This window comes from Zalophus californianus, chromosome 9 (genome assembly GCF_009762305.2).
Source record: "Zalophus californianus isolate mZalCal1 chromosome 9, mZalCal1.pri.v2, whole genome shotgun sequence".
In the NCBI taxonomy this organism is placed as follows: Eukaryota; Metazoa; Chordata; class Mammalia; order Carnivora; family Otariidae; genus Zalophus; species Zalophus californianus.
The window spans coordinates 27,657,107-27,683,110 of record NC_045603.1 but is presented as its reverse complement, the minus strand read 5'-3'; the positions used below and the strand labels follow the sequence as shown (position 1 = coordinate 27,683,110).

General features: G+C 34.3%; 1 protein-coding gene across 1 annotated transcript in view; it reads right to left on the bottom strand.

The window, feature by feature from the left end:
- Nucleotides 1-26,004, bottom strand: part of EEA1 (early endosome antigen 1) — a 125,550-nt gene that overhangs the window by 62,496 nt on the left and 37,050 nt on the right. Inside the window, 8 exon segments of the mRNA XM_035729300.1 lie at nt 7,095-7,211; nt 15,059-15,214; nt 16,387-16,508; nt 17,194-17,307; nt 18,223-18,262; nt 20,857-20,922; nt 21,012-21,066; nt 21,869-21,993. Of these exon segments, the coding sequence (XP_035585193.1) occupies nt 7,095-7,211; nt 15,059-15,214; nt 16,387-16,508; nt 17,194-17,307; nt 18,223-18,262; nt 20,857-20,922; nt 21,012-21,066; nt 21,869-21,993 (795 nt within the window).

Here is a 26,004-nt window from a genome sequence, read left to right as displayed (position 1 = left end):
TAAAAAAAAAAAAAAGAAAGAAAAAGATAGTAGGAAGGGAAAAATGAAGGGGGTGGGGCACCTCGGTGGCTCAGTCATTAAGCGTCTGCCTTCGGCTCAGGTCATGATCCCAGCATCCTGGGATTGAGCCCCGCACTGGGCTCCCTGCTCCGCGGGAAGCATGCTTCTCCCTCTCCCACTCCCCCTGCTTGTGTTCCCTCTCTCGCTGTGTCTCTCTGTCAAATAAATAAATAAAATCTTAAAAAAAAAAAAAAGAAAAAGAAAAGAAAAATGAAGGGGGGGAAATTGGAGGGGGAGATGAACCATGAGAGACTCTGGACTCTGAGAACAAACTGAGGGTTATAGAGGGGAGGGGAGGTGGGGGGATGGGTTAGCTCGTGATGGGTATTAAAGAGGGCACATATTGAATGGAGTACTGGGTGTTATATGCAAACAATGAATCATGGAACACTACATCAAAAACTAATGATGTAATGTATGGTGATTAACATAATAAAATTTTAAAAAAAAGTTTAAGGCTAGTAATGAGTTAATGAATCTTCTTTTCCACAGGCTAAGGGTGTTGCCAAGTATTCCCACCAGTTTAGACACAAATGATGCCCCAGTCAGCTTCAACCTTTAAGAAATAAGGTGCAAAACAACTGGAGACTCTTTAAAATTCACTTATCCTAAAAAATTAATCACAATCTATCTACCTGGCTTTATGGCACAGATGAGAGATAATTAAATTTTCTTTAAAAGAACCTAAACCACTTTCTTTCTCTTTAAAACCTAATCCGGAGCGCCTGGGTGGCTCAGTCGTTAAGCGGCTGCCTTCGGCTCAGATCATGATCCCGGGGTCCTGGGATCAAGCCCCACATCGGGCTCCCTGCTCTGAGGGAAGCCTGCTTCTCCCTCTCCCACTCCCCCTGCTTGTGTTCCCTCTCTTGCTGTGTCTCTCTCTGTCAAATAAATAAATAAAATCTTAAAAAAAAAAGACTTAATCCATTCACACTACGTAATTTCTATATGCAGAAGGCTAACTATTTAGTACTTCAAATTTTCATTCTTATTATGGTCTTCCCATGAAATCTGAAGCAAAATAGTATAATGAATACATGGTTTTTTGAAGATTGACTTAAGTACAGTTAGAGTCACTACAGAAAATAATAATTGTACTTTCACTTCTCCATATTAATTCTTACAACAAAATATGAGCTACATTATCATCCCTATTCTCCAGATGAGGAAGCTAAAGCCTAAAAGAACCTGATATGACTTGGCCAAATGGCAGAGTCATGTATTATGATTCCAAGTCCAATAAATATTCACAACACAATTTAGACACACAGTGAGTCAATTCATGCTCCCCCAAAAATACCCTATTCAAGTATAAATTCTAAAATGATTGTGAAGGGGCACCTGAGTGGCTCAGTTAAGGGTCCAACTGTTGGTTTCAGCTCACATCATGATCTCAGGGTCGTGGGATCAAGCCCCGTGTCACACTCTGCCCTGAGTATGGAGCCTGCTTAAGATTCTCTCCCTTCCTCTCCCTCTGCCCCTCTCCTTCTCCCCCCCCAAAAAAATAATAAAATTAAAAATTAAAAAAAAATTATTGTTAAGCCTAACTCATAACATAATTATCATTTGGGTAAGCAAAATTCCTTCCTTTCAAATGTCCAGTCCTCTTGATTTCCCCACCCATTGTTCATTCAACAGATTATCTTACAGAGACAATTTCCCTGTATCAGACTCCATTTTTCACTTGTTACTTGCCCAGGTAATGAGAATGAATGCAAAAAGATGGTTTTTTTTTTTTTTTTTTTTTAATGCTTGCTAGCTTACAAAGTAGTTTCAGGGATCTCATCTTACTTGTTTTTCAAAAGAGCTTGGTGAGAAAGAACAAATTGAACTACTTACTACCACTTTCCAACATCTCATATTCTTTCAGGCTCTTACATGTTCTCATGCCTTTTGTATATCGAGCTCTCAAAATGAATTGCCATTAACCCCTCTGCCATGTGAAATGTTCCTTAGCATCCCTGAAGACTAAGCGAAAAAGTTACGTCTTCTACAAAAGGCTTTCCTGATTTACTAGGCAGTAAGTTAGGAAAACTTCCACCTTGGTCTTGACCCAAACCTGTATCACATTTACCAAACAAAAACAAAAACAACAAACACTTAGGTGCTTACGAAAAGGCAGACACTGGTCTAAGCACTTAAACATCTATTAATTTATTTAAGACACATATCACTCCTAAGAGGCAAATGGGTAAAACAGTATCTCTTAGCAGAAGAGGAAACAAACTTGGGAGAGGCTAAGTCCGGCTATGGCAAAGCTGGACTTAAACATGACTTTGACCACCGTACTACACTGTTCCTCAATATGCCACTTTGCAATACAGTGGTAATACACAGCAACAGAACTGCTAGCCCTATCTGGCTCTTGCTTTGGACTGTGAGCACCTGAATACTAGGCCTGTTGGAAAGGGAAAAGTAATAAAGGATGGAAAAGGCGTCAGAGGTGAAACCCAAAAAATAACTCAGTCTCTTACAATGACCTCTATTAGTCGCTTTAAATAAACATATGATTTGCTCAGAATTTATATAAAAAGTTAATTAAACTGAGTTACAGAATTGTGTTTAAATGTCAGAGTATGATTCTTATTAGAAACTAAGGAGATTCCTTCAATATCCCCCTTTTGCTTTTAAGTTTTCAAAAACCAGTAATTACAAAACATTGATCTAATACTGAAGATCTTGGCATTAGCACAAAAGCAATTATTTTTGCCATTCGTTATGTATTAAAATATTATCTATCCACCTTGATGCTGCTATGACCCACAAAAATTGCCCAAGTCATTTTATGGAATGGCCTTCATAAGACCATATGCAAAGTTTCCAAATCCAAAACATGTGGATATAACTACTGTCAACAATGATGGTTTGCCAAGGACATGGGGTAAGGAGGCTGGGGGAGGCAGACAGCAAGGATAATAAGAAAAGGATGCATGTCTGTGCTTATTTTAACTGGTGAGCAAATCCTAAACAAGAAAACATTTTGGAAAAAAATTGTGAAGTCTTACACTTCTGTGAGGATTATTAAGATTAGTAGAAGATTCTATTATTTCCTAATCAATAATATTCCAGTTTTAACACACTAAATCATCTTGAGTCTATATATTATTCATCAAATAGCCATAATACTTCCTTTAATAATGTGTGTGTGTGTGTACACATATATACAATCTGTGCTTCATTATCTGACGACACATTTCAGGCTATCCATGTCAAATCATGCCCTTTATTAATAGTTTAATGTTTTAAAATTACGTAATAAATGACACTGATCATAACATCCACATCATATACATATCCTGGTCAGTTTCCAAAAAGTAGAATGTCAACCCTGATCTCAAAGGAATTAAAAATCAAACTGAGGGACAAAGATAAAACTATACTGTATGTAAATGTTTTCTACATACAGCTTGACAGGATAAAAAAGGTGGAGGGAGGTTAGACAGGTTTTCATAAGCCAGGGAAAAGATCAAGTCAGCAGCAAGAATTGACAGAGGGGGGCGCCTGGGTGGCTCAGTCGGTTAAGCATCTGCCTTCGGCTCAGGTCATGATCTCGAGGTCCTGGGATCGAGCCCCGCATCGGGCTCCCCGCTCAGTGGAGAGCTTGCTTCTCCCTCCTCCCTGCTACTGCTCTCTCTCTCCCTATCTCTTTCTCTCTCTAACAGATAAAATCTTAAAAAAAAAAGAAGAAGAAGAAGAATTGACAGAAATGGACAATGGTAAACAGGTATAAATACTTTGGAAAATTATTTGAGGCAACCTACTAAATTTGAACATGTGTGTAGCCTACAACCCAGCAATTTCACTTGGGAGTACATAACAGAGAAATTCTTGCACAAATGCATGAGATTTATACATGAATGTTCATAGCTGCAATATTTGTAATAGAAGGAGACATAAAATCTATGTGAAAGAGCAGGAAGTATGCACAGATCACTTCTGCTGCATACCAAAGAATAATATAATTGTCACATGGAAGAGCATTAATGGTATTGAATTACAAAATGAGCTAGTTGCTTTTTTTCATGAAACACCATTTTTACTGGAAAGAATAACACAAACCATGACTATTCAGACTTGGGTAGGAAAACCTGTCACTTAAGAGAACAGAACTGATATTTGTTTCAATAAAACTGAGCTTTCAAATGAAGCTTAGATTTTTAGAAAACTTGTATCCATCACCATGAGCTTGACACTTTCTCATACTTAAGGTCCATTCTGAGACTGATGTGATATTGACAAATGATACTTACTGTTTTTATATTGTACAATGAAATCTGCCAATATTTGGAAGATCTACACAACCAATATTTTCCACATGATTAATGCATGATGTTATAAAATCATGCACAGGAAAGATACACTCAAAAGGCAAGAAAAACTAATAAATTTAATGTTACAAGTATAAAAATAGCATTGATAGGTATGGTTTCAAATTCTCTGTTGTAACTAACTTTTGAGAAACTATGCCTTATCTAGTTTTGGTATAATATCAAATAAAAATAGCTATAATTATCTGAAAAGGTTAAGATATTCCTCCCCTTTCCAACTACATACCTGTATAAGACTGAATTTTCTTCATACCCTTCAACCATATCACAACAGATGAAATGTAAAAGCAGATATGAGAATCCATCTGTCCAAATATTAAGCTAGACATTAAAGAGGTTTGCAAAATATAAAACATCACTACTATTTTTTGTTTTGGAAAAATACAGTCATTTTTCCTAAGAAATGGTATTTATGTTAATATTTAATGTTCTTAAAACAAATACATACATATTTTTTAAATTTATGTTTTAATCTCTAATATACTAAGTACCCATAGATATAATCCAAAAAAATAAAACCTCTTTGGGGTCCATAACAATTTTGAGAGTATGCAGCATTCCTGAGAAGAAGACGTTTGAGAACTGTTGGCCAATGTCACAAGCAACAAATTACCCTAAAACTTTGCAGGTTAAAATTTTATCTATTATCTCACACAACTTCTGAGGGTCAGGAATCCAGAAACAGCTTAGCTGATAGTTCTACCTCAGGGTTTCTCATGACATTGTAGTAAGCTGTGAGCCAGAGCTATAGTCTCTGACGACTTGACAAGAATTGGAGGATGTGCTCCAAGTTCATTCACCTGGCTGTTGACTGGAGGCTCGATATTTACAGCCAATTATACTTGTCTCTTTTTCCCCCTCTACCATGTTCTTTTCTTTGGTTTTCCCCTTTGTTATATCTCACTAAAATAGTAGGTTCGACTTATTAAAAAGCAAAGCCAACAAATTCACTGTACTGTTCAATAAAAGGGTTTAATGACTCCCTACTCCCCCACCACCAAGAAAGTAAAGACATGGAAGAAAAGTACTAACCAATACCTACCCTGCCCCCAAACTAAATATTATCTGTTTCTCATCTATAAAGAAACAAGGTGGGAAATATTAACATTACAAAATACAAAATAAAGAACAAAGCTGAAGGTCTCATACTCTCTGATTTCAAAACTTATTCAAAGCTATGGTTCTCCAAACAGCGAGGTACTGGCATAAAGACAGGCATATAGACCAACGGTATAAGTATAGAGAGCCCATAAATAAACACTCACATACATGGTCAAATGATTTTTAACAAAGGTGCCAAGAGCATGGGAAAGGAAAGTCTTTTCAACAAATGGTGCAGGAGAAAACTATCCCTATGCAAAAGAATGAAACTAAATCCTTACCTTGTGCTATTAAAAAATTAAGTCAAAATGAATCAAAGACCAAAACATAAGACCTAAAACTATAAAACTATTAGAAGAAAACATAGGGAGAAAGCTTCATGGGATTGGATTTGGAAAGGATTTCTTAAATATGACACCAAAAGCAGAAAGATAAAATGGACTACATCAAATCAAAAACTTAGTGCATCAAAAGTGTGATTGTTATTTATAATAAAAAATATACGTTGGGTTTTTATCCCCATTTCTAGAAGAGCTCCAAAAACCCTTGGAATTTCCTAAGTGATAAGAGCAATGAAAATGTCTTTTGTTTATTTGTAACTAGTCCCTTTCAACCACCAATGAGTTTATGTTAATGAGGTGATTTTTAAAAAGACCCTAAGGATGAGGGCTGGTTGCCATGGCAATCAACCAGGATTAAAGGGTTAGAACTTTCAACCCGACCCCCCATCAAACCCCCCCCCCCACCATCTTAGGGAAGGGAGAGGAGCTGGAGGTTGAAGTTAATCAACAATGGCCAATAATTTATCAATCATGCCTAAGTAAGGAGGCCTCCTTAAAAACCCAAAGGGACAGGGTATGGAGAGATTCTAGGTTGGTGAACACATAGAAAGCACCCAGAGAGTGCACAGAAGCTCCATGCCCTTTCCCACACATCTTACCCTATGAAACTCTTCCATCTGGCTATTCTTGAATTATAATCTTTTAAAATAAACCAGTAATCTGGTAAGTAAAATGTTTTCCTGTGTTTTGTGAGTCACTCTAGCAAGTTAATCGAATCTAAGGCGAGGGTTGTGGGAGCCTCCTATTTACAGCCACTTGGTACAAAGTACAGGTAACAAGCTGGACTTTCAATTGGTGTTAGCAGGGGGGTGCGGGAACAGTCTTTTGGGACTAATCCCTTAAACTGTGGGATCTGACACTATCTCCAAGTAAATGGTGTCAGAATTGAGTTACATTGTATAACACCAGCTGGTGTCACAGAACTGTTGTGTGGAACACTCACACATCTGGTGTCAGAAGTAAAAGTGTAGTAGGGTATTAGGAGTAGAGGAGACACACAGGAATGTTTTTCCTTTAGAGAAGGCGGCAGTGAATGGGGAGTTGTTCAAAGAGTATAGAGTTTTAGTTCTGCAAGATGAAAAGAGTTCTGGAGATTGGTTTCATAACAATGTGAATGTTCTTAACACTTAAAAACCAGAATAAGTCATGCTATACTCATGCCAATAATTATATATATATATATATATATATAACATACACAAGATTAAAATTTAAGATAAATAAAATAAATTCACCACTAGATGTAGCTTATTTAAATTCTTACCTGATTTTTTTGTGTTAATTCATTAAGTGAACTTTTAAGTTTTTGTAGTTCCTGCACATATACAGCAACTTCCTGGGGGCCTTTTGCAAGTTCACTCCTTAGCTGGCTTATTGTGGCCTTAAAAAAAAAAAAGAAAAAAAATTAGAGAAAACTAAAATGGAAAAGGAAATGGGAGCATCTAAAAGTTTTAAAATTACAAAGATTTTTGTCAGTTGTTAAATTAAAATAATACTTAGAAGTTTCAACTTAGTTCTTTTTCCTATACCCCTACTGCCACCTCATGTTTGAAAATTAATTTTTTTAATTTATCCAAAATGCACAACTTCATTTATTTAATAATGCATGAAGAGTTGGCATCCTACTTTATGTGTCTGAGCAAGCATCAAACTGTAAACTTGAATTTACTGACTTTTTGAAACTCTGTACATTAATCCTTCTGAATTTAAAGAAGATAATGCAAGCTATTGCCTACATTTTCCCCCAATTTCTATAGGACAGCCTTTCCTTTTACTTTAAAAACATGTTAAATAAATGCAAACATACAATACAGAATCACCTTGGAAGGGTGGTAAATCATCTTTTTGACTATATGGTAAAGTCTTTGTCCAAAGAAGTTATATAGAGTTTTATTAGATATAGTTTCATTAAGCTGGGCCACTCCATAATCAGGTATAATAGCTGGACATGAATTTGCTTTAATGCATTTTAATATTTTTTAATGAAATTAAGACAATGGATTGATCGTTTAAAACTAAGAGAAAAGTAGGCAAAGATCTTGGAAATAGAAACTTCCTACACATGAGAGCTTCAACAACTAGGAGTAGTTTTTTTTGTTTGTTTGTTTATTTATTCATGAGAGTCAGAGAGAGAGAGAGAGAGGCAGAGGCAGAGGGAGAAGCAGGCTCCTCGCCTAGCAAGGAGCCCGATGTGGGGCTCGATCCCAGGACCCCAGGATCATGACCTGAGCCGAAGGCAGACGCTTAACCATCTGAGCCACCCAGGCGCCAACAACTAGGGAGAGAGAGACTAAGTACTGCTTTTTTTCAGTATGGTTTCCTGCAAGTGGTATCAACAAAATAACTTTGTATTTCTAATATTGCTTATTGGCTTCACTTTTTACATTCCCAAAGTTACAATCATTTTCATTGTCTACATTCTTTATTAGTAAATAAACTTCATATGAAACAGACATAAATTTTTAAAATTTTTTCCTAATAAACACATCAGCAGTTGTCTTTTTCCAACATTACAAATAAGTACTTTCATTTTCAAGGGAGAAACGAAGGCTATCGATTTATCTTGACAATAATGCCAAGAGATCTTCTGCTACTCTTCTTTTGGAAACCCTTCCGGTATGTGTGGCACTATTTGTTTTTTAAAAAGAATTCTCATTGGTGGTATATATATCTTCATCCATTACAGTACTTTGGTTTAAAGTTTTGGAAACCATCTTGTAAAGGAGGTTAAGTAATTAAACTGAATAATCAAACACTTGGGCTTATATTATTTTATTTTAATAATCATAAGTTAATGAAACTAGTTTTTTGAGTGTTTTCCAAACTGGCTTAAAGTCAGTTAAAAGAGGTTTCAAAAATTGTTTTTATGAATAGCACCATGTCTGAGATATCTTCCTGGCCTGACCTTTTAAGGAAAACATTCATGTAAATAAACCAATTCTAATACAATGAAAGGCAATCTGTCATTCCGCTTTACAGTTACAGCTTATACAGTTACAGCTTATACAGCATGTTTCAATAATAACTGATATATATATATTTATATATATATGTAATATATGGTACTGTATACTTAAAAAAAGGAAATGTTTGGGGTTTTTTTGTTGTTTTTAAGTAGACTCCACACCCAGCATAAAACCCAATGTGGGGCTTGAACTCATGACCCTGAGATCAAGACCTGAGCCAAGATAGAGAGTCAGACACTTAACTGAGCCACCTAGGTGCCCCAAAGAAAGAAATGTTTAAATATTTGCTATTTTTAACTATATTCAAGTTAAAGGTATATCCTAATAACTTCTTTCTTAAACTAATCATGTAACCTTTTGATATTGGGAGTTTACTTCAAACTGCTATTTCTAACAACTTTGAATCTCAGATCATTTTCTGTTAGTAACATTATGGACCTTAACAGAAATATTAGGAACAGTTTGGCTATTTTAAATTACTACGTATCAAAGGATTTAGCAGAGTAACACAGAATAAACAAATAACAGCATATATTAATATGCAAATTATGAGTATACTTCATTAAAATACCATGATTCTGCATTTAAGTTTTTTTTTTTTTTAAAGATTTTATTTATTTATTTGAGAGAGAGAGAGAATGAGAGATAGAAAGCACGAGAGGGAAGAGGGTCAGAGGGAGAAGCAGACTCCCTGCTGAGCAGGAAGCCCGATGCGGGACTCAATCCCGGGACTCCAGGATCATGACCTGAGCCGAAGGCAGTCGCTTAACCAACTGAGCCACCCAGGCGCCCTCTGCATTTAAGTTTCTAAGATATAGTAAGCCAAGGGTAACATCTATCTTGCTGATTAACTCCAAAATGTAGGAAAAAACAAGCAAAATGTAAAGCAAATATATTCAAAAATATCTTGTTATATTGTATAGTTTTTAGATACATTCATATAAATGATTTTATAATTTTAATACCTAAAGAACTAGACATTAGGTTTATCATTTATCCTTTGGACACTAAATATGTACTTTTTTTAACTAGAATTTTTAAAAGCAAGCATTTGAAATTTTTTATTTTACTCAAATGTGGAAAAAGGAAAGATGTGGGAAGAATTTATACCAAAAGGTATATTTTAGTCATGGGGAAGGGGAGGTGGGGAGTGAATTACAGAAAACATTCACTTTCTCTGTTGTACTTTATGAATCATTTTAACTTTTACAATGACCATGTATTATGTTTGCATAGGGGAAAAAATAAAAATTTTAAAAAAGTCAAAACTGGCAAGGAAATAAATACATTCCCTGTTCAAATATGACTATGGGGGAAATTCAAACAAAGATGGCTCTCCACATTGACTTTACTCATTGTTTAACAGGTCAGACTCATCTGTGCCTTGAGGCTTTAATAGTTGCACTCCCTCTTCCTGGGAATGACTGCTCCCAATTATTCACCCTGATTCTTGCTTACTTCTCACACATATCCTCCTTGAGAAGACCTTCCCTGATCATTCTATCTAAAATTGTCCTACATTATTACCAGCTCCACGAAAGCAAGGCCCATACATAAATCCTGCTTTATTTTTCTTTTTGTTTCCACCCAGTTGCCCCATCCCCCCACCGCCTTCCCCTTCAGCAACCCTCAGTTTGTTTCCTATGTTTAAGAGTCTCTTATGGCTTGTCTCCCTCTCTGATTTCATCTTATTTTTCCCTCCCTTCCCCCATGATCCTCTGTTTTCTTAAATTCCACATATGAATGAGATCATATGGTAATTCTTTCTCTGACTTATTTCACTTAGCATAATGCCCTCTAGTTCCATCCATGTCATTGCAAATGGCAAGATTTCATTCTTTTTGCTGGCTGAGTAGTATTCCATACATACCACATCTTCTTAAATCATCTGTTGATGGACATCTGTGCTCTTTCCACAGCTGGTTATTATGGATATTGCTACTATAAACACTGGGTTGCAGGTGCCCCTTCGGATCATTACATTTGTATCTTTGGGGTAAATACCCAGTAGTGCAACTGCTGGGTTGTAGGGCAGCTCTATTTTCAACTTTTTGAGGAACCTCCATACTGTTTTCCAGAGTGGCTGCACCAGCTTGCATTCCCACCAACAGTGTAAGAGGAACGCCTTTCTCCACATCCTTGCCAACATCTGTCATTTCCTGACTTGTTAATTTTCCTGCTTTATTTTTCTTTATAGCACTTAGCATTAACTGACTTTCTATCATGATCTGGTTTACTTATATATTGTCTGGCTTCCACAAAGAAATAAAAGCTTTATGAGAGCAGGCACTCTGTCTTACTCACTGTTGTATTCCCTACACCTAAAATAGTTGCTAGCACGAGACATTCAAAAAATACTCACTAAAGAAATGAGTGATTCATCTCCAAGGAGTTAAAGATTTTTGTTCCCAATATCAGACCCAATAAAAGAGTCTGCATTTCCTCAAAGCCATGTTATTGAATTCAACATTGGATTTTTACTAAAAATCTTGAATTAAAAAATAATTAAGATATTTTAGGCAAACATCCTGCTAATACTTAAGAATTATAATTATTGTTCTAATACTGTATTACTGTGAGTAAATAATCATTTAAAGATGGTTGAAAATTTGCTTGATTAAAAAAATGAGAGTATCTTTGAAGTTCTGAGATTGCCTTAAAACACAAAATTGCCATATGACAATAGAAGGTGCTATGTATTACTAATATTAAAAGCCTTCCAAAAAACACATTACCTCAAGTTTAAGCATCTCCATTAGAAAGCAGAAAAAAAAATAAAATGATGGATGAAAGGTGGAAGACTGACAAAAGTACACAATGAACATACAATACAAATGTCCAAACATATTGCTAAATCTAATCTCTGATATTTGCATACTTTTAAAGGATATTTAAGTACTCTCTTTAATAACTATGCATAAGTATAATCATTTTTATTCCATCTTTATAAATATTTTAGCATTTAAAATGAGTTTATTTGAAATACAAATAAGATTCTTAAAAGATCATTTCCATTAAAGACCACGCCAAATATAAGTTAATTATAGCTTTGATATTTTCAATAATGTAAATTTTTTAAAATAATACTTTTTTAACCCTTAAATCCTCAATTTCTGATCCATAACACAGCTATTTATATAAAGCATTTTCAAATGTTTTAGAATGAGTTATTTTTTCTAAAATATCTAGACCAAAAAAAAAACCTGTCAATGAATTCATAAGGTATATGTAAATGAAAGTAATGGAACATAAGAACATACTTAATAATATACATCAGATTATGCCTTCAGCCTCAATTAGAAATACCAAAAAAATCATTGCATTTTTAGCTCATTTAATTCCTTTTAATGTATTTTGTCTTAGATACCAATATTTAGGTTCAGTAAAGTAGTAATATATAAAATAAAATTTTTCATTAAATGTTACAATCCACCAACAAATTTGAGAATAAGCAGGATTGAATTTTAATCAATTAGTAAAATACATGTCATATATTTAAAAAGTAAGCAGAAGCTAAAAACAAATGGAGTTATGAACAAATAAATGCGATGGAATATCTAGACATTAATTTTTAATATGAAAATGGTATGAAGCACAATTCAAAAGTATTTTAAGTTGTACTTAATATAAATAATATAACATACAATATGGCAAAATATAAAAAGTAATAACAGTAAGTATTAGGTCAAGATTAATAGCACAAATTTACTTATAAGGCAATCATCAGACCATCCAAAATGAGAGAGAAAATGATAGGGAAAGACTGCAGGCTTTGGAGAAGACCTGAGTTCTAGTACTAGCTTCCTTACATGAGGTGCATGAACTTAAGTTATTTACCTTCACTGAGCCTCAGATTCCTTCAATATAAAACAAACACATTACTTCATTTGCAGGTTAAAAGAAACAAATGAGACCATGTATTTAAAGTACCTGGCATAGTATCCAAAACCTAGTGGTGCTCAAAAAGTTAAGAGTTTGTTTCCAATAATAATTACTCTGACTCTTATGCTACCATTTCCTGAAGTTGGAAATTATACTTCAGTATAATGTGAGGTCTTAATCATTACAAGCCTATTAGTTAACTAAGTAGAAAGTAAATATTACCCTTGTTTTACTAAAAATATGATGAAATGTTAAGTCACTATTCAGCAAGAATAAATCTATTTTAAAATTTATTTCAAAACATTTAAAAAGAAAAATCTTATGAAAATGTGAAAGAAGACATGAAGAATGGATTTCTATGCCATTTTTCTTTTCCAGAAACATCTTTCCAAGAGAAAAAAAAATCATTGTTTCCCATAATCACCCTTGTTGACAGAAGGACAGTACAGGAAGACACTAAATCCTTTTCTCCCAAATCTTATATAACTCTAGTTATACTTTAAGCGATCTCCTCATAACATATAAAGATAATTTAATCTATGTGAATAAAAATGCAAATTTACAAAAATCCTCCATATTAAAGTAATTATTAAATAAAATATTACTCAGAAATATTTTCCCACATATATTTTTCCCAAAATGCAAGTAAATATATAAATTTCTTCTCCCTGTTCAAATTCTACCTGTTTAAGAAGTAAACATCTAACTCCATAATTCTCAGCTTGGAAAAGGTCAGAGAGAATTGCACTTTAAAACAGATATATCATAAAAGTGCCATAATTGTGATACAATTTTAGTCACCCTATTACATTTGTTTGGAAATTTCAAATAACATTAAAGGAATTTTTTTAATCAAAAAAGAATGTAATTTTTTAAAAATTAGAGAAATACTAGTGGGCAGGCAGATTTAATCAAAGTAATTCTTACTGAAGCACAGAAATAAATGACTCAATTCACCCAAATTCAAGTATTTCTGCTGTCACATTATCTGAATGGGATTTTTCCTCATGAGACTTCTTTGATTCAGCATCTCCTTAATTACATATTAGAAGCTTTTAACTGGCTTCAATAAGTTCATGAACTCCCTGAAACTGTTTTAAAAACTGTGGAGTTATAGGTCACTGGGCTACAAAGATCACTTTTAGGAAATCTGCACCTGAAGTTCTTAAGTTTTAAAGTCTGAAGCACTAAGCATCATAAAGCTTCACATGCCTATGTTATACCCATAAACTTTCCTCCCACTGATAAAATTTAGGAGGAAGAAAGATAAAGGATGACATGGTTATCTATAGTATTTATACTCCATAGCTCATTATGTTACTAATTATGAATAGAGTGCCTTTTAGATCACTAGCTTTAAAACTCCAAGAAAGAAATGCAAACCGAAATGTCACTAATACTCAACTTTTTAAAGTGAAAATACAAAAAGCAGAGGTCCACATCACATAAGGGAGCTTAAGAACTACAAATAGTTAATGGAATCTTAATAGATTAAAAAAATCCTCTATAATACAGTAAAAGGGAAAAAGGCTAGCATTTTTAAGCAAATATATTTATTACATATCCTAGAGCTTGTCATATACTGACATATATCTCAAAGATTTAAAGGCCAATATCAAGTCATGTGACAAATGGTAGAAGGAACTGAAAATGTTTATCCTGGAAGAGAAAGAACTCAGTAAATATGAACTGTCTTCAAATATCTCATGTGGAAAAAAGGAACAATTTATTCCGTGTAATTCCTAAGGAGAACTGGAACCTGTGCATGTAAATTACAGGAAAACAAATGTCAACTCAACAGAATGACTGACTTATAAATAAATATGCACCCCCTACACCACCTAGCAAGAGTTAGGGATTACTTATCAGATGCTATAAAGGGGAGTCCTGGATGGCATGTTAGACTAGTTGATTTTTAAGATTTCTTTCAACAACATAATTCAATAATTGATAAGTGAGAAACAAGCCTACTAGAAAATAAGTTTTTCCTAAATATTTTTTCTGAACATTGGTAATACAATTGTAAAAAACGAAATCATACTTCCTTTACCCCTACCAAACTGAAAAAACTCAATTACCACTTATTGATTAGCTTGGATCAAATTTAACTTTAAGTATCATCTCCCTGCAATATATATTATTTATTAAATAAAACAGTACTCTTATACAAACATTCTTCTCTAAATGTCCAGCTTCATAAAGCAAAGTTAAATATTGTCTCTCAGATTAGACTGACTATATACAAATATCATTCAGAGCAAATGAAAGTCAAATACTGTTTTGATATATCACTCAGAAAAATCTCACATGTTGGCTTTACTTATAGTATACAATAAACAAGTTAACAACAATCACATTTAGGCATACTGAACTTATTTACCTCTGAGTTAGCATATTCTGCCTGTAACTTTTTGCACTCATCTTTGAGTTTTTCAGATTCTTTCTCACGTTCCAAGGTCATGTTATCCATTAGTGTTTGAACTTGCACCAGTTCTTTCTTTAGCACAGCAACATCTTCTATACCAGGTCTCTGAAGCTGTAGAGCACATTCTCATTAAAAATTACAGTGAAAAACTAAAAGAACACACATTTTTATATCGTTTTACTACAAAGAAATCAAAATGAAAATAATCTTTGATATCAATTATTGGACTGCAAACACTGACCACTGATACCTTTCCCCCAACAAGCCTCTCCTCTTCCTTATATGTCCTATTTAATAGTATTACCACTCAAGGCACAAAATAGCAAAAACACAATTATCCTTGGTGCTTTATTTGCTTTCCTTTCCTTCACAAACTACACCCAATGGTCATAACAATCACTTCATAAATGTCACATTTTGAAGCATGAATTTTCTATCCTAGGAAACTGGTAATAAAAATAAAGGAGCAGATTTAAGCATAATTAGGGTTTATTGCAGGTTGGATATGGCTGATTTTATTGATATGTTTATTGAGTGCTAAATAAAGGACAGAAAGGAGTCAAGGACAGATTCAAGGTTGTTACACCTTAGGAGACTGTTGAAGATGTATAATACCAATGACAGAAACACAGCTGAGGAGGAAATATGATGACCTGATGTTACACTTGAATTTGAAATGAAAGCCAGAAATGCAATCAGAAGTATCCTAAAAGTAGGTGGATTTATAAAACCATAGTGCAGGGAAAGGTCAGGATCAGAGATGCAGATATGAAAAGCAAAAAGATAATACTAAGATAGAAACAACAAAAATGTTAAGCAAAAAGATAAATATTAAGATAGAAACACAGGGCGCCTGGGTGGCTCAGTTGGTTAAGCGACTGCCTTCGGCTCAGGTCATGATCCTGGAGTCCCGGGATCGAGCCCCACATCGGGCTCCCTGCTCAGCAGGGAGTCTGCTTCTCCCTCTGACCCTCTTCCCTCTCGTGCTCTCTAACTCCCATTCTCTCTCTCTCAAATAAATAAATAAATAAAAGAAACAAGTAATGTTTCAAAAAAAAAAGATAGAAACACAAAAATATTAAGGTAATAAATTTTGCATCCTAGATTCCATTTCTATGTAAAAAATTCTATTAGTGTATGTGTAGAGGATAGAACTATAGGGAATTTTTATTTCCTCCATCTTAGGCAAGCTATACTTTTAAAATTTTTTCATCAGAGTATATATTTCATTTTTAGTTTAGAAAATTATAAAAGTACATTCCAATAAATGGTTTCTAAATTACCAGTTCAGTCTTCAGATCTTGAATTATAGTTGTTTCTTTGTTTAATTCTTCTGTCAGATGTGTTACTTTTTGTTCAGCAGCTTCTCGAAGACTCCTTTCTTCATCATATTTTGACTTTACATCTAATTAAAGATAGTTATATAAATATTAGTTTTATGACATGAACTCTAGGCAAGGACAGTTTTATAAATTCCTATATATTATACAGTTTTATAGATTCCTATATGTTACACATGTAACATGCATAGATATGCATATCTACATATCATTAATTCAAATTCACATTCCTTAGCTAATCATAAATACATACAATACACTTTAACTTCTGATCACATGAAATGATGAACTTAAAATAATCAAATGTTTTTGTCTACATAAATTCCATACAGCATAGCACTGTTACTAATTAGCATGTCAATGTATACTTAATCATATATTTTACCTAAAAGCATGTAATTTTTTAAAAAAGTAATTGATAGCATAACCAAATGTTAAATCTATACTATATTGTTTAACTTCTTCAAAATGTTACTTGTTACTCCTTAAGCATACCCCCCAAAAAATTCACATTCTCTGAATTTCAAGAATTCTACAGAGAAAATCAGTCCTTTGAAAGGAGGTAAGAGGACAAACAAAATAATTTATATAGCAACTCTATTATTATAATAATAAATTCCAATAATCACCACCATAGTCTATAACAAATGTCTTATCACACTAAAACACAATACACTAAAATACAGTCGATGTAATGGCAAAAAGGTAACAAGACTGATTTACTAGCTAAAAAAATCTGATTCAATTCACCTGCAATTTCAGTGGCAAGTTGGGCTGCTTTCTGTTCAAATAAGTCTTTCATTTGCTTAATATTAAAATTTTCTGTTTGGGCCTCTTCTAATTGTTGTTCCAAAGACTGTAGTTCTACAAAAAAGTATCACAGTTACTCAAATACATAATTAATGCTAATTACATTTCCTAAGTTGTTATTACTTATATCCTAATCATTATAGTAAAGACAATCAACATGAAAAAAAGAAAATCAACATGACTCTATCAACCAGTTACAAATAGAGTATGCCAACATTTCAAGAATTAAGTATATCTAATTCATTTAAGCCACAAGTCATAATTTATACACACATAAAACAAATGAAAGGAATATTTAGCATCATGCCCAAATAATCCATAAATATTTGTTTCAAGATTATTTGATTTCACATTTCAGTCATTTTCCTATAACCATCAACTAACCAAAAAGGAATATATTCTGCCTCTCTAAATAAAATTTATTATAATGAGAAATGAAGTTAGAAATGGTTTAAAATCAAGGTCTTATATAAAATAATCGATTAAAATACACAGTCAACTCCTAATACTTTATTCTCATAAAAAGATTTCAGAGGGAAAGTAAATAGAATGGCTAACCTCAAAATATAATTTTGATTATTCATTGAGCATTCCTCCAGTTAAGGTCAATTACAAAGATGTTAGTTTCATCATTTTATTCCCAAAGAGAAAGAGTACATTACTCTTTAAAATAGGTTTAACTTTTCATTAAACTGTATTCATGTAATATTCCAGAAGTTTATTTATAACTACAGAATATAATGAACTATGAAAACACTAAGATTTTTTGTCGACTGATTAAACTATGAAGTTCACAGGTAATACTCTAAACCTAAAATACGACCATTATCTTCACTGTTTTAGAGCCAGAAAGTATAACCACAACACAAATTTATGTAGCAGACATCAGAGAAAAGGTAAAAAGTAAAAAAGAAGATGAGCAAGGAGAAAAAGAAAAATGAAAAAATAATCTGCTTTAAGTAAAGTTACCTGCTGATGAGTCAGCCACCAATCCATCAGGTTTAGACTCCTCAGTGAAAACAAGACATAAACAAACACATTAAAAGGAAAAGACAATTCTATTACCATTGCCAATGTGAAAAAAAGTTCAGAAAGCCACATTCTATGAGGTAAGTAGCAAGATTTTGATAAAACTTTGGCCTGTTCAAAATCTTCCAGATCTCTAAAGTACCATTAGGCAGACTGGCATAATGATCTAACTGCAGTTATTGGTTCTAAGAATTTTTTTATGTTAATCTAAAGTTATTATGGGTCTTACAATAGATAGCATCTTAAATTCCATAAATTCAGTAAATATATATTTTTTTTCAATGTGGGCTCCACGCTGGGCTTTAACTCACGACCCTGAGATCAAGACCTGAGCTGAGATCAAGAGTTGGACGCTTAACCAACTGAGCCACCCGGACACACCAGTAAAGATTTAAAAATAACAAATTATTATAATTATAAACATAGATTCTAAAGCCAATACTTGAGTCAACAGATAAAATTCATAATCTTCTAGAGACGCCTGGATGGCCCAGTCAGTTAAGCGTCGGGCTCTTGGTTTTGGCTCAGCTCATGATCTCAGGGTCATGGGACTGAGCCCCATGTCAGGCTCCTTGCTCAGCAGGGAGTCGGCTCGAGATTTCCCTCTGCCCCTCCTCCCAACTCCTGCCCACTCTCTCTTTCTCTCTCTAAAATAAGTAAATAAATCTTCAAAAAAATAAGATTCAATCCTGTAACATATAAAAATTTGCATAAGCTAAAATATGCCATGGAGCTATCATTACTAAAAAGTTTGGCATTAAAAGCACAAATTTTTAATTCAGGATTATAAATCATCTTCTTAAAAAGCAGAAATAAAGAACATATTCTATAAGGTTTAATTTATTATGTGCATTAGGAATAAAACACTATATTGCCTAGTCATTTTCACATTCTAAAAAACTATACATATCTGAAAGAGCTTAATAAGACATCTCATAGTATATCTGATTTATTTTCCTATACATTAGATTTAGACATACTGGTTGCTAAGAATCATCAATATTTTAAATACATTTTCCCCAAAAGTAAATTTCCTACACCAAGGCAATTTCACCTTGCACTGTGGAGAATTTATTTAATTTATTAAATATGAAACAGTCATCTCAAATGTAGGAAACAGTTTCCTCTATTTTCAGGTACAAAAATAATATAGCACGTTTCATGAATTGTTAATGGCATGTATGTAAAACATGAGTAAATGAACTGTAAATATTGTAGATTACTAAAAATTTCTTTCCTACTTCAAATACAGAAGCTGAGTAGTAATAAGACTGATATCTTGCTATCAATTTATTTGGGTTTTTTTCTAGTCCAAATGACAATTTTTGATGAAAAAACAAAAAGGCAAAAAGGGTGCACCTGGGTGGCTCAGGCAGTTAAGCGGCTGCCTGGCTTAGGTCATGATGTCAGAGTCCTGAGATCAAGACCCGCATCAGGCTCCCTACCCAGTGGGAAGTCTGTTTCTCCCTCTCCCTTTGCTGCTCCCCCTGCTTGTGCACTCTCTCTCAAATAAATAAATAAAATCTTTAAAAAAAAAAAAAAGGCAAAAAGACTGAGAGTCACAATGTACTAATATGCAAAGGGATCACTAATTACTTTATAAAAATATTATAACTATTGTTGAAGGATATCAACTTTATTCTTACAAATGAAAACTACTTGGTAACATTCATTCACAGAAGCCAATATTATCTTATTTTTTTTTAAGATTTTATTTATTTATTTGAGAAACAGAAAGAGAGATCACAAGTAGGGGGAAGGGCTAGAGGGAGAAGAAGACTCCCCTTGAGCAGGGAGCCTGATGCGGAACTTGAACCCAGGACCCTGGGATCATGACCCAAACCCAAAGCTGACACTTAACCAGCTGAGCCACCCAGGTGCCCCAAAAGCCAGTATAATTTTAATATAGAAATCATAATTGGTTAAGACATTTATTTAGAAAATACACTGAACTATGTATCAACAGAATCTCACTCCAAAGTAACCACTTTTCATACCAATGCTTTTGGTTTTTTTCTATGTATTATTTTTATATAAAGCTGTGCATGTGTGGGTACACATGTACATAAATATTATTCTGTTTTTTAAAACCTAATATTGGCTTAAAAAATACCCTAAAATTGTTAATACAACCATTCCCCCACATTTTCAAACCCTCTGCATTAATGTAAACAAAAAAGTTAATAATAGTTCTTTCCCTACTAGTAGACAATTTAGTGATTGCCAGTTTGTCACAACACAAATGCTCTGAAGAGTTTCACTACTATCTGAACCTATATTTTTTAACAATTTAGGTATATTGTCAGAAAATTAGAATAATGCAGCCTGGTATAAAAAGTCAATCCACAGGTAACTGATTCTTAATGGAGCATCTTTAAGAAATTACATCTTAGCTTCCCAATTATTTATTTGCATTCATTAGAATTACAAAGGATATACACTATAGGCTATTAAATACAGATAAACAAATTAGAAGAAGTTATTTATTTCAGGCCACCTGCTTACAAAATGCTTATTTTCAACAATGAAAATAAACAACTAATATACACACTTCAAGTATTTAAAAGCATTTACTTGCTGCTGCAGCCCTTGAAATTTTTCTAATTCTTTCTTTAATTCTTCTGAGTACCATTTTTCTTCCTAAGGGAAAAAAAAAATTTTATTTAGTAAATTTCAAAAGATTATCTAAAACATTGAAAATAAACAAATATAGTCATTTTTATTGTTACCTTAAGTGAAGCCTGAAGGTCTTGGACCTCTTGTCTAAGTAGTGTTATATCATCTCTAAAACATAAATTGGGGAAAAAAGGAATTAATAGTTAATGTCCTCTAACAACCTGGTCTCAATAAATCATGGCTAGTGACTGTACATTAATATTCTAGTTTTCTCAATTAAAAAAAATGCTCTAGAATTTTACATATAAAATTTTATGTATAACACTTAGAAAAATAATTTTATTCCAAAAGCTCATTGTTTATAAATGGAAAAACACCTTATCACAGAAATGATATAATCGAGTGCCTGAGCCAGAAACAAAGTATCTCCCATTAATTTATCAATAATAAGGATCAATAGCTTCCTACTGCAGTTAGCATAAAATCTGAACTCATTAACAAGGATTATACAATCTGTACAGTATAGTCCCTGCCTTAACACTCTCTTCCTCATGCACTCAGCTCAGGCAACATTGGCTTCTTTTTTTTTTTTTTTTTTTTAAAGATTTCATTTATTTATTTGACAGAGAGAGACAACAGCGAGAGAGGGAACACAAGCAGGGGGAGTGGGAGAGGGAGAAGCAGGCTTCCCGCCTGGGCAGGGAGCCTGATATGGGGCTCGATCCCAGGACCCTGGGATCATGACCTGAGCCGAAGGCAGACGCTTAACGACTGAGCCACCCAGGCACCCCAACACTGGCTTCTTTCTGTTTTCCTTGAGTCCTGTCAAACCTTCTCACATTCTACTCTCCTTACCTAAGAGTCAGTCTGACAAAGAGCAGTGAGCATACTACTCAAGGCCCTAACACAGGAAAGAGGTAATATCACATGCATTCATAACAGTATATACTTCAAAGTGATTGTACTGTACCGCTTCAGAGCAAGAGCCTCTCCTCCATGACCTGAGTCATTACCAGCATCATGAACTACCTCATAGTGTTTGAAAAGTTCATCAGCAGATCCAAGGGATTTCATACACTGGGGACATATGAAACCCTATAGAAAGAGGCAGAAAAAGGTTACAAAATTGTGTTTAATACTGTAAGACAGCAATTTGTACATTATGAAATACAGTCAAATGTTACACCGATGGTGCCATTAGTAGACCGTAATTTATGACGTTAAGCCCAAATTCTGGTATTGTATAAATGTACATCACCGTCTATTCTGGTTGAAGTTTACAAAATATAAAGAAAGCCCTTACAACCATCTTTTAGGTTGAATAAATATATGGCTAGAGTACAGAATTCTAATTTGAGAAGTTAGTTCTGATCTAGAAAACTACTTGAGAAGATCTTCCATCATATCCTCTCTCTCTCTCTAGATATCCCCCTTAGTAAAATAATATCTGCCCCAATCTATTTCATAGGAATGATAACAAAAAAATTAAAAACATAAAGTATTATGATCAGTGAGGAAAAAAGTAATATAGTAAATAACTTGTAATTACCACAGAATATCTACAATGATTAAGAAGTATTGCAGTCAGTAAATTCCTTGCTAACTTAAGATTAAGACTGTAAAAGCCTGAAGTTAATAGTCTCATAAAACACTAAATACTTATAAATAATCTCAGAATTATATGGCTATGGCATAGAGGTCCTGCATGAATATTCCCTCAATGACCTAATCACTAGGATGCCTGGACCACCTCTCACTCTGTACAACTCTACTGACATTTTCAACTACTCCGACTTACCTATGTTCCCTGAACACACCATGGTATCCCACATTTCTGGGCCTTTGCATATACTGCTTTTTCCCTCCAGCACAATCCTAGTAGCTTGTCAAGTTTCTACATTCACTGTAATATACACAATACACTGAAGCTTTTCATCCATGTTTCCCTAATGGCTAGTGTAGTATTTTTGAACATACTCTACATTTTCTATGTTACTTATTTAATAAAATATAACTAAAATAAAATAAAATAATGACCAGCTGGCTCAAACATTAGAGCATGTAACTCTTGAACTCAGGGTCATGAGTTCAAGCCCCACATTGGGTATGGAGACTACTTTAAAAATAAATAAATAATAAAAATATGAATGAACCCGACAGGGCAGAATTTGGCAAAAAAAAACGGAAGAGGGGTGCCTGGGGGGCTCATTCGGTTAAGCGTCTGTCTGCCTTCAGCTCAGGTCATGATCCCAGAATCTTGGGATCAAGTCCCACAGCGGGCTCCCTGAGTCAGCTTCTCCCTCTCCCTTTGCCCTCATCCCTGCTCGCTCTCTCTCCATCTCTCTCTCTCAAATAAATAAAAATCTTTATTGGGGCACCTGGGTGGCTCAGTCATTAAGCGTCTGCCTTTGGCTCAGGTCATGATCCCAGGGTCCTGGGATTGAGCCCCGCATTGGGTTCCCTGGCTCGTCAGGAAGCCCACTTCTCCCTCTCCCACTCCCCCTGCTCGTGTTCCCTCTCTCACTGTCTCTCTCTGTCAAATAAATAATCTTTAAAAAAAAATAAAAATCTTTATTAAAAAAAAACAAAACAGAGAGCTTTTAACAGCTTGCAAATTATAAAACTTTCCAAGGGATAGCCTGAGCGAAGTAATAAATACTCTTAACAAGTAAAAACTAAAAAATAAATAAAAACTTCTCCTTTGCGGGGCGCGTGGGTGGCTCAGTCGTTAAGCGTCTGCCTTCGGCTCAGGTCATGGTCCCAGGGTCCTGGGATCAAGCCCCACATCAGGCTCCCTGCTCCACGGGAAGCCTGCTTCTCCCTCTCCCACTCCCCTGCTTGTGTTCCCTCTCTCACTGTCTCTCTCTTGTGTTCCCTCTCTCGCTGTGTCTCTCTCTGTCAAATAAATAAAATCTTAAAAAAAAAAAAAAAAAAAAAAAACTTCTCCTTCGCTGGGTGCTACCCAAACAGCATATCGTCACTTCTCATTTATGTACATTGTGTGGCAGAATCAAGGCTCGTTGAGTACTGGGTACACTGATATGTAGACAAACATTACCAGACAATGATATAATACAAGTAGATATAAAGAACTATAAGAACACAGGAAAAGAGGAATCTAACTCTGCCTGTGGCAGGAGTTAACGCTTTACAAAAAATACACAGATATACTCATATATTATGTATATGTGTATATACACTAGACACTGCACACTGGAACTAGGTAATAAAGAATGAGTAGGAATTACTTATCAGAAATAAAGGCATTCTAACAAAGGTGTGGAAAGAGGTTTGAAACACAGTCATGCTGCATTTGGGAAACAGAGGTGTGTCCTGATCACAGAGCCAGAGTGAAGGGCAGGGGCACAACAGGTAAATGCATTCAGTGATCTCCTATGAAACTCCTGAAATGAACCAAGGTAGGAGTACTATCGATGTACCTTGAGACATCTGAATGATGCCATTAGGCTGCAGAGATACTTGATGCTCGGCACTGTCTTTTAAATGAATGAATGCTCCCAGGCTATGTGCTAATCTAGTTGATGTTATGCTCTTTCTTCAAAACCATCTATTATCTACCATCATGTTTCATAATGGCTCCACATTATGCTTAATTTGGCATTCTTATAACTTCTACCCAGTAACTGTTGTAATTAACGTGCCTTTAGTGCAATTGTACATCAACCCCTATACTATTTAGCCTGTCATTTCTCTTTTGCGTCTCAGCTTCTACTAGTAACTTGAAGGCAAATTATAGAATGTTCTTCAGAGAATCCACATACCAATTACACTATTTAATCTTTACAACTTTGGCTTGTTGACTACTGTCTCTACTTCCAGATTTTGGCTCTTGATACCTAAGGATTCAAGAAAGCTAATGATCACATTAAGCTATGCCATACCTTCTTAAAGCTTCTAGATATTACCAGGTTAATACTCCAGAAAGAACTGATTCATCCCTAAAGAGAAATTTTAGAAATTCAGTAATATATATTTAATTATAGAAATACTTCACCTAAGTGAATTCTCCATATGATTCACCTAAGTGAATTTCCCATGCTTAAATAACACTTTAATTTTGGGACATTTCTAATAAAAATAAATCTAAAATACATACACTTTCTCATCTTCTTAAATAGATGATATTAAACTATCGTTTGATGTCTTATAGGCATAAGTATTCATCACTGAATGGGTGAGTTCTACTCTATTAATTCTAGCCTCTTTAATTTCTGTACCCACACTTTATAGTTTTTTCCTACACCCTGTTTTGACTTTCCACAGTCATTTCTTAAAACTACTCATGTGCTATATCTAATAATGCTAGCCTGATATAGACGGGAAGGATAAAGAAAAAAGTTTATTAAAACCACATCACTCATTTAAAATGACAGTAACATAAGCTCAGAGTGAATATATGAGGAACGTCTCATGAATAGAGTACATGATCTTTGGTTCATGGACCTTGTAATACTAATTCTGGATAGTAAGAGACTGCTTTCTCTATTTTTTCTCAACAAAGTAAACTAGATCAATAAGTTCCACAAAAATGCTGTTAGTAAACAATAAAACACTAAAAACAGCCAGCTACATTTATTTCCCTTAATCATTCCAAATTTCTCACCAACTTCCAAACACAAACATACACACACACAGTATACTTAAGATTAAAAACAGTAAGTCCAAATGACACTACAGACAAAGGGCTGATATCCAAGATCTACAAAGAACTTCTCAAACTCAACACCCAAAAAAACAAATAATCAAGTCAAAAAATGGGCAGAAGACATGAACAGACACTTCTCAAAAGGAGACATACAAATGGCTAATAGACACATGAAAAAATGTTCATCATCATTAGCCATCAGGGAAATTCAAATCAAAACCAACTGAGATACCACCTTACACCAGTTAGAATGGCAAAAATTGACAAGGCAAGAAACAACAAATGTTGGAAAGGCTGTGGAGAAAGGGGGACCCACTTACAGCCACTTTGGAAAACAATGTGGAGTTTCCTCAAAAAATTAAAAAGAGAGCTACCCTATGACCCAGCAATTGCACTACTAGGTATTTACCCCAAAGACACAGACATAGTGAAAAGAAGGG